The sequence below is a fragment of the Nomascus leucogenys genome, chromosome 7b, assembly GCF_006542625.1.
Source record: "Nomascus leucogenys isolate Asia chromosome 7b, Asia_NLE_v1, whole genome shotgun sequence".
In the NCBI taxonomy this organism is placed as follows: Eukaryota; Metazoa; Chordata; class Mammalia; order Primates; family Hylobatidae; genus Nomascus; species Nomascus leucogenys.
The window spans coordinates 6,269,013-6,286,288 of record NC_044387.1 but is presented as its reverse complement, the minus strand read 5'-3'; the positions used below and the strand labels follow the sequence as shown (position 1 = coordinate 6,286,288).

The window sequence follows — 17,276 nt, the reverse complement described above, 5'->3', positions numbered from 1 at the left end:
AGTAGAGATGGGGTTTCACCGTGGTCTTGATCTCCTGACTCGTGATCCGCCCGCCTCGGCCTCCCAAAGTGCTGGGATTACAAGCGTGAGCCACCGCGCCCGGCCTCGTGTTTTAACTTTTCTTTTTTGTAGAGACTGTGCTGCCCAGACTGGTCTTGAACTTCTGGGCTCAAGCGATTCGCCCATTACAGGTACGAGCCTCCATGCCTGGCCTTGTTAATTTTTTATTGTCCCTCCTTCCCCACTAGAACTGAAGCCTCAAGGGAGCAGGGCTTTGTCCCCTGCGCACCGGTGCTGAGAACGGTGCCTGGCCTGGAAACCGCTCGACGGCACTGGATCAAAGCACATGTCCAGCGGGGAGTGTGGCGAGCTGCTGCCTGTAGAGGCCGGCCCGGCCTGGGTCTCTGGGACCCCTCGTTGCTGCTGCCCTGCAGCCCTTTTGTTGCTGCGAGGCAGGGGCATGAGGGAGTGGCTAGGGGCCTGAGGGATGCTGCTTTGCCTCTCCCCAGCTGTGCATCCTTGAACAGGTTACTTTGCCTTTCTGTGTCAGGGCCTCCTCATCTGTGCAGGGGAGTGATGACGGCACCTGCCTCCACGCGTCTTATGGGGTTGCTGGCGGAGTTGGGGGGGTGCATCACACAAGACTTGTCAGAGCCTTCACTGTTCAACTCTGCCCTGTAACTTTCCAGCAGCACTCACGGGCAGTGCCACCCATGTGCTGCTGAGCCTCACTGCCCCTGAGCACCTATTACACTCAAGTGAGCTGCTCCTATGAGCACTGGAAGAGGGTCCTGCCCACAGAACACACCAGGTTGTGGCTGCTAGCTCAGCGTTAGTGTCTGGTGGGTCGCACACTGTCAGGGAGGAGAAATCCTTGCTCATGTCCACTGTGGGCTTGGCTGGGGCTTCCTTTAGTTTCCTGAAGCCCAAAGCCTGGGCCTTATCTGCAGCATGGGGTGCTTCCCCCATACCCTCAGAAGAGCCCCTGGTGGCCCTTGGCCTCTGAGCTGCTGAGGGAGCCCTGGTTCTTTGTCCTCCCGAACCCCCCGACTTTTTTTTTTTTTCTGAGACAGAGTCTTATTTTGTTACCCAGGCTGGAGTGCAGTGGCGCGATCCCAGCTCACTGCAATCTCCATCTCCTAGGTTCAAGCAATTCTCTTGCCTCAGCCTCCCAAGTAGCTGGGATTACAGGCAGCCGCCACTATGCTTGGCTAATTTTTGTATTTTTAGTAGAGATGGGGTTTCACCATGTTGGCTAGGCTGGTCTTGAACTCCTGACCTCAGGTGATCCACCTGCCTCGCCCTCCCAAAGAGCTGGGATTACAGGTGTGAGCCATCGCACCCGGCCCTTTGTCCTGTTTTTGAGGAGTGAGGCAGGAGCCTGTCCAGAGGCCAGGATATCCTCTGACAGGCTGGCCTCCAAGGAGGGGGTTTGCCCCTGAGCCCGGATGTGTTTCCTACTCATCTGCCGCTGGACGGCACATTAGAGAACCCACCACGGACATGTGGAAACCAGGCCAGAGGCAGCGGCGCCGGCCCAGGGCAAATAGCGAGTTCTGCAGCCTCCCAGGCAGGGTCCCTTGAGTGTCCCAGGGCCTCTGTCCAGCCCAGGCAGGGGGCAGAGCTGGTCTGCAGTGCTCATTAGCACCTTCGCTGGGCCAGCACTGGGCAGGGGCCAAGCCGCAGAGATTTATGAGATGGGCTCCCTGCTGGGCCTCTTTATTTTGTGGCTGATGCAATGAATGAGAGACTTTTCCTCCTTCATTCAAAACCAGCTGGGGAGCAAGAATCAGGAGGTAACAGAGATGAGAATAACACGGAGAATGGGGTGCAGTGGCTGTGGTCTCCCTGATACCCTCCTCTGAGCTAGGCAGACTTACCCGGGTACCCAGGGCTGGTGGGGAGGGAGGCAATGGCTGTGGCCTCCCCTGCAGGCCCGAGACTGCCCTGTTGGTCCCCACCCAGAGGAAGCAGAGCAGTCTCACGCCCCCTGCACGTGGGTGGGTCTGAAGAGCCAGGCCCGCACCTGGTTCCCTAGGCCCCCAGCTCTGATGGGCATCCTGGCCCCCTGCAACCCTTGCGGGGACCTGGCGGAGACTCCAATGGGGTCCCCGACCCTGCTCTTAAGGAGGCCCCTTGCCTGGGAGAAAGGCTTGTGGCTCGCTCGAAATTCACAGAGCTGAGTGCCAGAGCTGGATGGTGGGGTGGGCGTTTGGGGAGCACAGAGGGACTGAGGTTCACGGGTCACAGAAGGGGATTCCTATCCCTGGGTGCAGGTGCTAAGGGATGGCCGTGGTTAGCAGGTCTGGCAGGGGTGTGAGGGTTGAGTTCTGTTTGTCCAGCGAGGCTGTCTTGAGGTTCTCAGAGCTCAGACCTGGGGGCTGCTGCGTGGGAGCATCGGTGTCAGGCTGCTGCTCTGGTCTCCCTGTGAGTCCACCATGGGAGTGGACTCAGAGGGGGCCAAGGGGTGGTGGTCCCCACCCCTGGGAGCTCCTCTGTCCTTGCTGCCCCCCTTGCCTTGGCCACCTCCAACTCCATGGCCGCCATTCTCCCTCCCCTGCCTCCACTGGGCTGTTGGGAGCTGGGGTGGACTCTTCAGGCCAGAGGGAGACCCTGGATTCCCTGACAGACCCCCGGGTGTGTCCCCAAGCCCGCTGAGCCGAGTTCCCCGACAGAGCCCCGGGTATGTCCCCAAGCCCGCCAAGCCAAGTTCAGCCCTGCTTTTGCTCTGACAGCACACTCGTGGGCAGGTCATTTCTCCACGTGAGTCTTGGTCCTCTTTGTAAAATGAGAGGGAAGGAAAGGAGGCTGTGCAGGCTCTGATGAGGACGTGCGAGTCAAGAAACTCTACGCCCAGTGACAAGGACAGTTGCTGATTCTTAGCATCCACCCCACCTGCTCTCTTAGTAACCGACGTCATTCTTACTCTTGTGATCACGGCTAAAGCACAGGGTCATCCTGTGGCTGCTTTTGGATCACGGGGAGTCAGGACTCAAAGGGCCTGGAGCGTTATCTGGTCCAGGCCCATTTTACAGATGAAGAGACTGAGCCCCAAATCACAGAAGTCACTTAGAGGTCACAGAGCAAGTGAAATGAACAAGGTGTCTGATTCCCAGGAAGGTTCTTGTCCACCCAAAGAAAGTGGCCCAAGACTTCCAGGGCCCCAGAGGGAGCCGTCGGGTCCATTAAGTGTTACTGGGGTTTTTGGTCCCGGTAAGTGTCATTAGCCATGTCCCCCAACCGGTTCTTAGACACGTCCTGATGCAGATCCAGGAGGGGCTATGGGAGTGTCTCTGTTCTTGTCACCCCAGGTGCCTGTCCCCGCAGGGTGTCAGCCCACGCCGGGAGCTCTCACACAACTTGTGTGTCTGGGGAGACGCTGTCCAGAGTGTCCTGGACATGGTGGCGGCCGGTCTTTAAGGTGAAGCGCTCTGTGTGGACGCGGCAGCTGGTGTCATGCTGGAGACATGGCTTCTGAGAGTACCTACCGCAATGACAGGAGGATGTCACGCCTCTGAAGTTTCTCTGTTTCCTTCTGCAGACGTGGTTAACTTGGACCTCAAATCCACCCTGAGGGTTCTTTACAACCTGTTCACCAAGTACAAGAACGTGGAGTGACGGAGGAGCTGTGGACGGTGGCAGGAGTGTCCCAGCAAGAAAGGCGGCATCCGTCTGTGCCCTGTGCCTTTCCAGGGAGCCAGATGCCATGGGCTTCTGGTCCAAGCTGTGTTGACTGTCATCCCCACCCCACCCCTACCTCACGCCCGCCCCACCCCCTGCCTCTTTTGGTTGTTGTTCTTAATCTCCTTTCCGTGTATTTCCCAGTGGGCAAGAGCCTTTGAAAATGCAGGATTCTAAACACTCGTGCTTGCGTTTGAGGCCTCGCGTCACTCAGTTGCGTGGGATGATGAGTCCGTTGTTGTCTGCCTTGGCCGAAAGATGAAAAAAAGCCTGAACCCCAACCCCCAGCTGATTGAGAGCGCCCTGCATTCTGCCTGATGGTGCAATTAGCGATCACAGGCCTTCAGAAGTACAACATCAGCTCAGCAGGAACGCCGGCTCCCTGAGGACCTGGGCTTGGCGATTCACCAGGGATCTCCTGGGCTGGGCTCTCCTTGGAAGTGAGGCCTTTTTCATAAAAGGGTTTTGCAGTTTGAAAAACTTTAAAGTCCCAGAAGCTTAGATGTGACATGGGTGTCCTCCACCCATATTCCTATCACTTCTTGGCCACTCGTTTTAATGTAGCTTTGCACAAACATCCAAGACCCAGGATGGCCCACCTCTCAGTCCTTTAAAGGAGCTGTTTGCTGGGGACGTTTCTTAATTTCTTGCTGGGGTTGAGGGGCTGGGTCTGGAGATGGCTCTAATTGTGCTGCTTGGGCCACAGCTTTCCCCTTCAGAGGCCCTTTTGGGGAATGAATGCATCTTTGGAAACTTTAAACTGAGGGGGTGCATTGGTTCACTGGCATTGTGTAGTAAAGTGCCACAGGCGAGTGGCTAAGACATCAGAGAGTTACATCCTCAGGCCTTTCGCCTTGGCTCGTAGATGCTGGCTTCTCCCTGTGTCTTCACCTGGTCTCCCCTCTGTGTGTCTGTGTCCTCACCGCCTCTTTTATTTTTTATTTTTATTTTTTGAGACAGACTCTCACTCTGTCACCAGGCTGGAGTGCAGTGGTGCAATCTCAGCTCACTGCAACGTCTGCCTCCCGGGTTCAAGCGATTCTCCTGCCTCAGCTTCCCAAGTAGCTGGCATTACAGGCAGGTGCCACCACATCTGGCTAATTTTTGTATTTTTAGTAGAGACGGGGTTTCACCATGTTGGCCAGGATGGTCTCCATCTCCTGCCCACCTCAGCCTCCCAAAGTGTTGGGATTACAGGTATGAGCCACTGTGCCCAGCCTATTTTTTTTTTTTGAGACAAGGTCTCACTGTGTCACCCAGGAGTAAAGTGGTGCCATCTCAGCTCACTGCAGCCTTGATCTCCCAGGCTCCATTGATCCTCCCATCTCAGCCTCCCAAGTAGCTGGGACCACAAGTGCACACCACTAGGCCCATCTAATTTTTGTATTTTCTGTAGAGACGGGGTTTCATCATGTTGCCCAGGCTGGTCTCAAACTCCTGGGCTTGAGCGACCCACCCACCTCAGCCTCCCAAGGTGCTGGGATTATAGGCATGAGCGGCCATGCCCAGCCTAAGCCCCTCTTTTTAGAAGGGCCGCGGTCCTATTGGATTAGGGCCCACTTATATGACCTCATTTAACCTTGATTACCTCCATAAAGACCCTGTCTCCAAATACCATCACGTCAGAGGTGCTGGGGTTAGGACTTCAGCATGTGGATTTGTGGGGGGCATAATTCCCCTTGTAACGGGAGGATATGAAGTGTTCATCTCACTCTCCCTGTAGCCCTGAGAGCATCTCCCTTAGAGTATCCTATAAAAGGAGTCGCTGCTCACTCAGTTATGGGGTGTTCACCCCCTCGCTCACCCCAGCTCTGCAGAGAATTGGGGATCCCATCGGCCATGCTTTCTGGGCTGGCCTCTGGTCACAGTCAGTCCCTCGCTGTGGCGCCCCCTCCCCAGCTCCTTCCCAGGGTTGTGACTCGCTGACCCCCTGGGGTGTACCTGCTGTGAAGCAGCCCCCTTCCTTGGCTTCTCTCAGGGTTCTCCGTAGTGAGCCTGGCCTTTCTGATCTTGTTAGCTTTTTGTCTTCCTGCCGCAGATCAGAGCTGTGGAATAAGTTTTAATATGAAATCGAATGCCAACACTGAAGTTTTAGAAAACAGTTTAATATTCCCCCTCAGTTCCGGCTGTTGCTAGGCTGGGAATGGGTTCAGAATAGCCATTTTGATGGAGGTGATTTCCCAGCAGGGGAAAGAAATAATTAAAACAGCATTACGGTGTCTCCTGCGGGATGCAGTGACATTAAAGAGCCACACTGACAAAAAGCCTGGGGCTGGAACGTTCTGTGCTGCCTGCATGGCATGTACAGGACCGCGGCCCCCTGGAGTTGGCAGAGCGGCCCAGCCTTGCCATGCTTACAGGTGGGCCTCGAGAGGGCACTGTGCCTTCCCAGGGATTGGGATTTGAAAAGAACAAAGCTTGGCCAGGTGCGGTGGCTCACGCCTGTAATCCTAGCACTTTGGGAGGCTGAGGCAGGTGGATCACTCAGGGTCAGAAGTTCGAGACCAGCCTGGCCAACATGGTGAAACCCCGTGTCTACTAAAAATACAAAAATTAGCCATGCATGGCATGCATGCCTGTAATCCCAGCTACTCTGGAGGCTGAGGCAGGAGAATTGCATGAACCCGGGAGGTGGAAGTTGCTGTGAGCTGAGATCATGCCACTGCACTCCAGCCTGGGCAACAGAGTGAGACTTTGTCTCAAAAAAAAAAAAAAAAAAAAGAAAGAAAAAAGAAAAAAAAAAAAAGAACAGAGCTGTGATTTTCAGCCAAAATGAGCAGTCCCGGCCCATTCTGTGTCATCAGAGGGGAGAGGACGGTTACTCTGGGAGGGGGCTTCAGCTTCTCAGGGAGGTCCTGGTGGCTCCCATCTAGTAAACACATGCCTGTCCTCATGCCCACGTCACACTCTTCTGGGTTTCAAGTCGAACAGTAAAAGGAATCATAAGATCTGTGGGGAAGCTACATGGGCACTCGTGTTTCACAACAGGGAACCTTAAAGGCCATGTTTCCGGCAAAGGATGTGATTTTTTAAATTATTATTATTTTGAGATAAGGTCTCACTGCGTTGCCCAGGCTGGAGTGCAGTGGTCATTCACAGACACACACATAGCAGGCTACAGACTACAGCCTTGAACTCCTGGGCTCAAGTGACCCACCCGCTTCTGCACCCGAGTCCCTGGAACTGCAGGTGCACACCACCACACCCGGCTCGGATGTGATCTTTTGTCCACATTCTTTTCCAATTGGTTCAACGTGTAGGTGTGTCTTTGGCGTACCTGGGAAGGGCCCCATTAGGCTTGACTCCTCTCTTTTTTCTCCATTCACCGTCAGTTTGAGTCTGAATTCATAGCCTGGCCTGGACAGATGCATCAAGGGGCCAGTTCCAAGGCAGAATTCAGGGTGAACTCGATTCCTATAGGCTCGGGATGAATGGCTGCTGGGACATGAGGCTTGGGTATGGGACGCCCCGTCTGTTGCTGCTCTTGGTTCTTAGTTCAGAGAAATTCTGGGACCCTTCCTCCTCCCGGCACCACATTTTCAATGAATGGTTCTTTGAAGAGGAACCCTGGTCCACAGGAACTAAGTGAAAGCAAGGCCAAGTATGTCCATCCATGGGGACAGACGTCCCAGCACAAAGGGGTCTCAGGCCTGCAAGGCCCAAGTGGACGCTCGGACAAGGGCAGGAAGGTATTTGCTGATTCTCCTTCTCCATGTGACATGTCTCTCAGCCCACACCAGCTAGGGGAGCCTCCCGCAGCTTCGGTTCCCCTTTGACACCCACACAGTGTTATGCAAGCACCGAGCCCAGAGCCCCGCTGGGCCGTGCTGTCCTAATTGGAGGTGACAAAGAGCAATTTTATTTTAAAGCAACTGAATCCTTTCCCCCTGTTTTGTGTGCCAGTATTTTACTGTCTTCTTGTTTTAAGCAATGTTTACTTTGGATTTCTGGATGTTAAATAAAAGCCACGAAAACCCTGGCCATGCTGTTGGTCAGGCCCACCTGGCTGACCGCAGGAAGCAGGCGCTTTTCAGGAGCTCGCTGCAACACCGGGCAAACACTTCTTAAGCCAGAGATGCGGTTAGGACAATGCCACGTGGCATCACAGTATGCTGTTATTTATTCCAATAAAGACCTTGTGAGCATGGGCCTGTCCACCGTCTTTGTTTGGCTGCTGTTTTAATCTTTCATGCATTTAGCAGTCATGGATGGTGCCAGCCAAGGAACAGGTGCCAGGGCGTTGTGACTCCACCCAGCCCTGCTTCCGGGGGCCTTCCAGTTGGACAGGAGCTGGGGGAAGAGCCGGTTCATAGCCCTTTGTGGGGGATGGGACTTTGGGAGCCCCAAACTTCTGCTGGGACCACAAGGAGAAGAGGGCAGCAGAGTCGCAGCTGCAGGTAAGTAATAAAGGCTCATCTGCCCCTCTGCCTGGGTCCAGACCATACATGCACAAAGCTAGTGGCCAGGGGCACAGGCTGCATGAACACGTGGAGGTGGTCTCCTTACTCTTCATGATGTGACGTCATGGGACCTTGCATGCTGACCAGTAAGTGACTGCTCTTGACTCTGCAAGGCAAGGAACCCCTGTGTGACGGAGATAGTGGCCTGCCCTCCGTGCTGGCCCTGCCATAAACCCTCCTTGGCACAGGTCATAGCAGGCTTCAGGCGCATCGAACTTTATGAAATGATGATAAAATTGTGACTAGTCCAGGACGGGTAGCCCGGAGAGAAAGGCAACCACGCTATTAAAAAAAACACAACTAAAAATTATAAACTGTGGATGGAGGGAATCTGGGCTTTGGAGAAGTGCCTGGGTTTGTGTCCAGCTTTGTCACTGTGTGACTGTGACTTCGGGGAGTGAAGTAATCCCCACCTTCCAGCTGAGGGTTCTGAGGGACAAATTCAACCTCCTTCCTTCAGAGTCAGCCATCGTCAGCGGAGAGGGAGGTTCTGCCCCTCGGGGGATCTTTGGCAATGTCTGGAGACAGTTTGGGTTCTGGGCAGGTAGCTGGTGGGGCCCGGGTTACTGCTTAACGTCCCTCAGTGCACGGGACAGGATCCCTTGTCCCCAGCAAAGAATCACCCGGCCCCCCTGTGCACTGTGCTGAGGTTGGGAGGCCGTGCAGTAGAGTGCCAGGTCCTTGAGCCGGCCTGTCTTCGCCTGTGCTTTTATTGGGTAGGACTCAACTGTTACTATTGATGGGGATAAAATATTGTCCACTGAGATGCCGAGTCTTTAAGGCCAGCAATGGTGCAGAACCTTCTGGGGATCTTCCGATTGGTTCTGTTCAGCAGTCATTTACCAAGGGTCTGGTTTGTCCAAGGCTGGGGCAAGTGGCCAGTGAGAAGAGCATCCCCCTGCCCTTGAGCCGGTGGAGTGAGAGAAAACGCCCAGAAAGGAGGGGTGTGGGTGGGGCAGGGGAGTGAGAGGGAACTCCAGAAAGGAGGGGTGCAGGTGGGGCAGGGGGGTGCTTACTGTCTGGAGAGGGACAGCTGAAGCCTGGAGATGGTGTGGTGGAAGCCTGTCTCCGAGAAGGAACAGGACCTGAGTGCTTCAAGTGGACCGGAGTAGGGACTAATCCAGGTGGCTTTAATTATTTGCCTATTATAAAAATTGGTTTTGGGCTGAGTGTAGTGGGCTCTGGCTCACGCCTGTAATCCCAGCACTTTGGGAGGCCGAGTGGGGTGGATCACTTGAGGCTAGGAGTTCAAGACCAGCCTGGCCAACATGGCAAAACCCTGTCTCCACTAAAAACAAACAAACAAAAAACCCACAAAAATTAAAAATTAGCTGGGCATGGTGGCGCACACCTGTAATCCCAGCTACTTGGGAGTCTAAGGCATGAGAATCACTTGAACCCGGGAGGCAGAGGTTGCAGTGAGCCAAGATCAGCCCACTGCACTCCAGCCTGGGTAACAGAGTGAGACTGTGCCTCAAAAACAAAAAGAAAAGTGTAGGTGACATAGGACGGTTCTGAAGATGCTCTTAGACTGACCTGATTCTCCAACCTTTCTCACTTGTTCTCAAATATAACTGCAGTCCGGGCACGGTGGCTCACGCCTGTATTCCCAGCACTTTGGGAGACTGGGGCAGGTAGATCACCTGAGGTCAGGAGTTCAAGACTAGCCTGGCTAACATGATGCAACCCTCTCTCTACTAAATATAAAAAAATTAGCCAGGCGTGGTGCCAGGCGCTTGTAATCCCAGCTACTAGGGAGGCTGAAGCAAGAGAATCACTTGAACCCAGGAGGCGGAGGTTGCAGTAAGCTGAGATTGTACCACTGCACTCCAGCCTAGGCAACAAGAGGGAAACTCTGTCTCAAAAACAAAACAAAACATTGCTTCTGTCCCATTCTTCCAGGCCGATGCACTGGCGTAGCTGCATGTCCCCAGAAAGGCCCCCCAATTCAGCTGTCACCTCCCCAGGGGGCTGTGGTGGGGAGAGGGCTCTCTGCTTAGGACAGGGCCCCTCCTTTCCTGGTGGCCACAGCCACTTGCCCTCAGATGTGACAGAACTGGCAGAATCTGAGAATCTCGAGAAGGAAGGGACCTTCTGAGGTCACCTCCGTTCATCCTTACCCAGGCAGGAATCCCCGGCCACTGCAGGGATGGGCATCTCTGTTCCTTCCGCAAGGACAGTGCTCTGGGGTTGGGCAGCTCGGAATTAGTGAGGTTTTCCGTGGAAACCCACTCTTTGGAGTTTAAATTTGATTTAATATACCATCATCATCTTCACCAGGGTGAGGCTTTGCCCTGGGGCAGGGGGTGGGGAATCCCTGTGTCCAACACAGTAGGACCTGGAGCATTCACTGGGTCAGTGCATATTGGGAGCCTGCTGTGTGCTGCTGAGGTGTTGGGCGTTGGGGGGGTGGGGGGGTGCTAGGGCACGAGAACCAGGAGAGAGTGGAGCGGCAGGTGGACAACACAGTGAGGCCGATGAAGAAATGCAGCTGGGGGCAGGTCTGGGACGAAGATGGAGCAGAGGGCTGCATCTGTGCATAGAGGCGGGTAGGGAGGTCTCTGACACCAGGGAAATGGGGCAAAGGCCACATATTCTTCCAGTCCCCAGCCCCTCGGATTTAGGTGGCCATGTGGCTGTTCCTAACAGCCAGGACGTGGTCACACCGGACAGCTTTTGTCGCATCGTAGGGCAGACCGTCACCTTAAAGTATGCAACACCTTTGTGGATGTTTGGTGTGTTTTCAAAACATCCACACAGGGTTCTGATGTTCTAGATGGCTTTGGAATGTAATGCTAGATTTCCTCCCACAATCTCATTCTGAAAAAAGTATTGCCAAGGTGAGCCTGAAACGCTGTGCTGGAAAGCAGGGAAGCACAGTCGTCCCTGGTATCCTCTGTGGAGTGAATCCGGGACCCCGGAGGATACCAAAATCTGAAGATGCTCAAGTCCCTGATATCAAACTGCACAGTATTTGCATATAACCTATGCACATCCTCCTGCATACTTTAAACCAGCTCTAAATTACTTATGATGCCTAATACAATGTAAATGCTGTGTAAATAGTTGTTGCACTGTATCACTTAGGGAATAATGACAGGGAGAAAAAATCTGTACGTGTCTGGTACAGATGCAATTTTTTCTTGATATTTTTAATTCGTGGTTGGTTAAATCCATGAATGTGCAACCAAGGATATGGAGGGCCAACTGCAGTCAAGGAATGATGGGGACATGTCAAAAGGACAGAGGCACAAACAGCGTCCACATTTTGGATACTTCAAACATCTGAAGGAGCAATGTGGAGTGTAACACATTGGATTTTTTTTTTTAATTCATGCACTTAGCGTGATATTAAACTAGGATGAGAGCAAAGGCTTTTTTTTTTCTTCGAACATTTTACTTTTATATAGTTTCAAACCTGCAGAAAAGTTGCAGGAATACGATTAATATGTGTATTAATCCATTCTCATGCTGCTAAAAGAGACATACCGAAGACGGGGTAATTTTAAAAGGAAAAAGATTTAATGGACTCACCGTTCCACATGGCTGGGGAGGCCTCACAACGATGGTGGAAGGCGAAGGAGGAGCAAAGGCACATCTTACATGGAGGCAGGCAAGAGACTGTGTGCAGGGGAAATGTCCTTTATAAAACCATCAGATCTCATGAGACTCATTGACCATCATGAGAACAGCATAGAAAAACCCATCCCCATAATTCAATTGTCTCCCACGACATGTGGAGATTATGGGAGCTGCAATTCAAGATGAGATTTGGGTAGGGACACAGCCAAACCTTATCACTATGTTTACCTGGAGACTCATGAATGTTAACATTTTTACTTTATCCTCTTTACTCTCTGTCTATCCCTGCCTGTCTGCCTGCCTCTCTCTTGATTTAATGATAATGATATATATATTTCTTTAGACACACACATTTTTTTTTTTTTTTTTGAGACAGAGTCTCGCTCTGTTGCCCAGGCTGGAGTGCAGTGGCGCAATCTCGGCTCACTGCAAGCTCTGCCTCCCGGGTTCACGCCATTCTCCTGCCTCAGCCTCTCCGAGTAGCTGGGACTACAGGCGCCCACCACCACGCCTGGCTAATTTTTTGTATTTTTAGTAGAGATGGGGTTTCACTGTGGTCTCGATCTCCTGACCTCGTGATCCGCCCGCCTCGGCCTCCCAAAGTGCTGGGATTACAAGCGTGAACCACTGCACCCAGCCTAGACACACACATTTACCTGGTGATATATACATTTTCTGAATCTTTGAGGGTAAGTTGCATGCATTATATCCTCTTCACCTCTAAATACATCAGCATATGCTTCCTAAAAGTAAAGACATTCTCTTCCATAATCTCAGTATGTGTCATAATCAGGAAATAACACGGATACAATGGCATTGTGTAATCTACAAACCTTAATTATGTTTTTTTCCAATTGTCTCAATGATGTCCTTTATACCAAAATAAGAGGCAGGACAAGGCATTGAATGAGTTGTCCCATCTCTCCAGCCTCCTGTAGTCTGGAGTGGCCCTTCAGTGTTTCCTTATGTTTCATAGCCTTGATTCTTTGGAGAATCCAAGCCAGTTATGTTCCAGAATGTCTTGCAGCTTGGATTGGTCTAGTATCTTCCTTGTTATTAGATCCAGGTTATGCATTTTTGGCAGAAGTGATGTGTTCTTCTCAGCGCATCATTACCAGGAGACATGTCATGTTGATTGGTCTACTTTCTTATGATGTTAATTTTGATTACTTAGCCTGTGAGCACATGTCTGTGGTCCCAGCTACCCGGGAGGCTGAGCGGGAAGGATCACTTGAGCCGAGGAGTTCAAAGCCGCAGTGAGCCGTGATCACACCGCTGCACTCCAGTCCAGGTGACAGAATGAGACACTATTTCTATTTTTTAAAGATATATATTACTTAGTTAATATAGTGTTTATCAAATTTGTACACTAAAAAATGTAACTCTTCTTTGTAATTGATCAATATTTATGAGGAAAGAATTTTCACTCTTGGAGTTACCTTTCCATCAGGAATAACTAGAAGCCTCCATAAAACATAGGAAATTGTTACTTCAGACTTTGGACGTGCCTTCGCTCCCCCTTCACCTTCCACCATGACTATGGGGCCTCCCCAGCCATGGTGGAACTGTGAGTCCATTAAACTGTATTTCTTTATAAATTACCCAGTCTAGGGTATGTCTGTTTTAGCAGCATGAAAACAGACTAATACACATAGGAACTCTTTGTACTTCCCTGCAGCTTTTCTGTGAGTTTGAAACTATATAAAAGTAAAATGTTAAGAGGCAAGTCAGATCTGTGATCCCCAAGAAAAGGGTGGCAAGTGAGGTGAGCCCTACCCTGGTCTTGGCTTTCTGCCTGGACATAATTCCTGGACTGTGCTGTAGTGAGGGGGACCCAGACAGAGCCAGGTCTCACTGATTTGAGGAGACAAAGATCAGAGCTTGCAGAGATTACGCTTATTAAAAACAGACATCAAAAGAATATTTCTGCCAGAAAAATTCCAACACTTCTTAAAGAAATGCATCAAAATTCAGCACGCAACGACATAAAAATTTAATGTCTAGCATTCAATAAAGAATTCTTATAAAGAAGCAGGAAAATGTGACCCACAATCAGGAGAAAAATCAGTCCACAGAAGCAGACCAGGAAATGACAGAGGTGATAGATTCTAGAGGACAACTGACCTGGATGTTTGAAAAATGTTAGTGTCATGGAAGATTGTTGTAGATTAAAGGGCTCTAAAGAGACATGAAAACCAAATGCAATCACATGTGATATGTGATGCCTGAATGGATCTTGGAGTAAAAAAAAAAAAAATACAGCTGTAATAGACATTTTTTGAAGCCTTGGTGAAGTTTGAATGTGGATGAAGTATGAGAAAACCTTCTATCAATGCTAATTTTCTTAGGTATCATAATGGTACTGTGTTATGCAGGAGAATGCTTTTAGGAGAAACATTGAAGTATTTAGAGACATCCCTAAAGTGATATGATCCCTGCAATTTTTGTTTTTATTTTATTAATTTTTAAAAATTTTAGTTGTGGTTAAAAATACACGTAACATAAAATTTACTGTCTTAACTATTTTTAAGTATACAGTTCAGTAGTGTTAGGCATATTTGCACAGGTATATTTCACACTGTGTCTCTGGAAAAAAAAAAAGGCTGGAATAATTCCCTTCTATCCATGCCTTTCTCTTAATTGGGGTTTGGGGGTGCTTGGACTTATCTCCATGTTACTCTTCCAATTCTTAGAGTCCCTCTCTTCCCCTAAACAATGCTCTACACACAAGAGGCTTGGTGAGTTGTGGATTTAGTCTGTTGTAACTCCACACCATATAGGATTAGATTCCGCATCTGATTCTTACATCAGCCCTGCAGCCCCAAGAGATAAGAGATTCTTTGAGGGCTATCAGAGAACTCCCTGTATTCTGAACATACCTTGAGCTGAGAATGTAAAGCCCCGGGACTGTCCTTTTCTTGCTTTAAACTCTTTGGTGTGATGATAACAAGCTCACCCCACAGTCCTTAGATAACCTGTGTTTGTATTGCGTATGGAAGCCACAACTCTGCCAAAGCCACAATTTAATAGGTACTTAGTTCTGAGTGATGACAGGTAATTATTTTGCCATCACAGGCTACGATCTATTAGAACTCCATTCTCTAACAGTTACTAGGTCCCCACTGCCTTTAAATCAACCAGAACAAGTAACCAATCCCAGTTCCCATCCTGGAGGTCATGTTGCCTGCAATTGTTTCTGGTAACAAATCCGAAGTTAATAGGGATTCAGTTGCCAATGATTAGAGTCTCTTCAGTTGTTTGGAAGAGAAAGGAATCTAATACAGGAAACCGTGATTCTCAAGCTGTTGGAAGGCTGGAGGCAGCACCTCCAGCAAAGACTCTTGGAAGAACACTGCAGAGCTGGCTCCTGAAGGAAGCTGCCGAGTGAGGCTGGCCCTTTTCAGAAGCATGCTTTCTGGGTTGAATGCTTTAGGTTCACCTCTGCAGATCCACTCCCCACCATTTTCTCTCCTCACATCTATGGGCCGCAGCAGGGGACTTCTTTTCTCTGGCTTCTGGCTGGATGTGGCCAGGGGAGGCCCTGGCAGGAGGGAGGAGAGTGAGGCCTGGTCATTGATACCTCCAGCTGTGCCCTTCTGCTGGTTCACCATGAGCTAGCTGTGTCCCTCTACCAAAGGCCACAGCTCCTATCCCGAGGCCCCTCTTAGAGCTTTAGCGATTCTGTTCTTGGGCTCTGCCACCCACTCCCTCCTTTGCCCTCTAGGTTTTGAAGAAGTAACAGCTCCCCCATGTTGCAAGCCTGGGGTGCAGCACTGTCTCTTCTGGGTTCCTTTAACCCTGCCCTAGCTGTCCCTTTATTAAGCAGTCTTCAGTTAGCACATGGGAATGTACCGTCTCTTTGCTGCTGCGACTGTGACTGCTACATCTATGTGGCTGTGATCCAGAGTCAGAAGCCCCACCAGAACCACTGGGTCCAGAGATGGACTGAGCCTGCTACACAAACCCCAGCAAAATAGGTCCTGCACGGTGGCTTCTCTCCCCACCTGTCACAAGCCCCAGTCTAGCACGGGCACATCAGAATGGCAGGGACTGACTCATGTGCCTCAGTTTCTTCCTCTGTAATATGGGGATGATGATTGTACCTACCTCACAAGGAAGTTTCCAGTAAAATGAAAGCCCTTAAAATTATGTTTGTTTCATCACCAATGACTCCATAAATATTGGCAACAATACCAGTACTAAATTTTGTCATTTTTTTATTAACTTCTTGTAAACAACCCTACTTTCCTGCTCTCACACACTCCTTATACCTGCATCCCACCTGATTTAGCCACTTTCTGCCTAACCTGTCAGAAAGGGTAATAGCTTCCCAGTCACCTGTTGCTAGGGAAACTCACCATTTCAGCCCGGATGGATGGTGAAGATTCCAGCTTGAGAGACCAGCTGGGGTCTGAAGTGTTTCTCTGACTATCTACTGTGCTGAGATCTCTCCTTCTCGAACCCTGCTATGCCTTTGCATATGCTATTTTCTCCACCTGCCACGTTCTCACCCCTTCTTCTTCCACTGCAAACTCCTATGCAGCCATCAAGGCCCCATTCTCCTCTGGAAAGCCTTCCCGATCCCCTCGGCAACAACCACCACCAATATTTATTCACTGAGCCCACTTTGTGCCAAGCATTGTTCTAGACACGGGTGTGTAACCGTGATTGAAAGAGACAGACCATAGCAGCTTCTGAGGAGCAAAGGTCTGGTGGGGAGGCAGGTGTCACACACCAGCTGACCGACTGGTTGAGCCAATAATGCCATGGGTTTAAGCGCCATGAAGGAAAGCTCCAGGGGCCGTGCTAAATAATTATAAGGAGGACCTACTTCAGGTATGGCAATCAGGGAAGGCTTCCCAGAGAAGGAGGTGTTTAAGCAGGTGTGAAGGATAAGGACTCAGCCACGTGAAAACTGGGGCAGGGGCTTCCAGGCGGAGGGAAAAGGACATGGGAAGATGCCAAGGCAGGGAGGCAGGTGGTCGCTGTGGCCGGGAGAGAGGTTAGGGGATGAGGACGCAGGTGTGGCTGGCAGGTTACTTATGCTGGGGCTCATGGGCTGGGCTGGGCTGCACAGCCTGGATTTTATTTTAAGAGCTATTGGGCGCCGTTGGTGGGTTTGAGTGAGTGGGGACAGGAAGTGACTCACTCCTCCGAGGGCTTGTGGGAGCCTCAGCTCAGGGGCGGGCAGGGGGCGTGGGGAAGGCTACAGCCAAGAGTCCAGGTAGGAGGCTCCTGCGTGGTCCCGGGAGAGGAAGGGGCCTGGCCCGGGGCGGGGTGTGGAGGTGGGAGGACGGCGGTGCGGGATGGAGCGTGGAGGCCAGGCTGACAGGGTGCTGGTGGTGGGTTGTGGGGGTGGAGCCCAGGCTCTGGCCTAAGTGGCTGCCATTTTGGAGGTGAACAGCCTGCAGGGAAACTGGCATGGTTTGGGGAAGGCGGGGAGAGGGAGAAAAATAAAAGCATTGAGTTTAAGTGGCCCGCAGAACCCCGGGGGCCCAGGCGGCACGGCGGGCGCTGGGGCTCCGGGCAGAGCTTTCTGGAGGTTTGTGGCAG

At 51.3% G+C, this 17,276-nt stretch overlaps 1 protein-coding gene across 2 annotated transcripts in view; it reads left to right on the top strand.

Moving 5' to 3' along the window:
• PARVB (parvin beta) overlaps positions 1–4,168 on the top strand; it is a 138,618-nt gene extending 134,450 nt beyond the window's left edge. The window contains exon 13 of one of the 2 annotated variants that reach the window (XM_030815398.1): positions 3,542–4,168. In XM_030815398.1, the coding sequence (XP_030671258.1) occupies positions 3,542–3,618 (77 nt within the window). In that variant the 3' untranslated portion in view covers positions 3,619–4,168. The remainder of the gene's footprint in view (positions 1–3,541) is intronic. The other variant, XM_030815399.1, reaches the window with a different exon arrangement.
• The last annotated feature ends 13,108 nt before the right edge of the window (positions 4,169–17,276 follow it).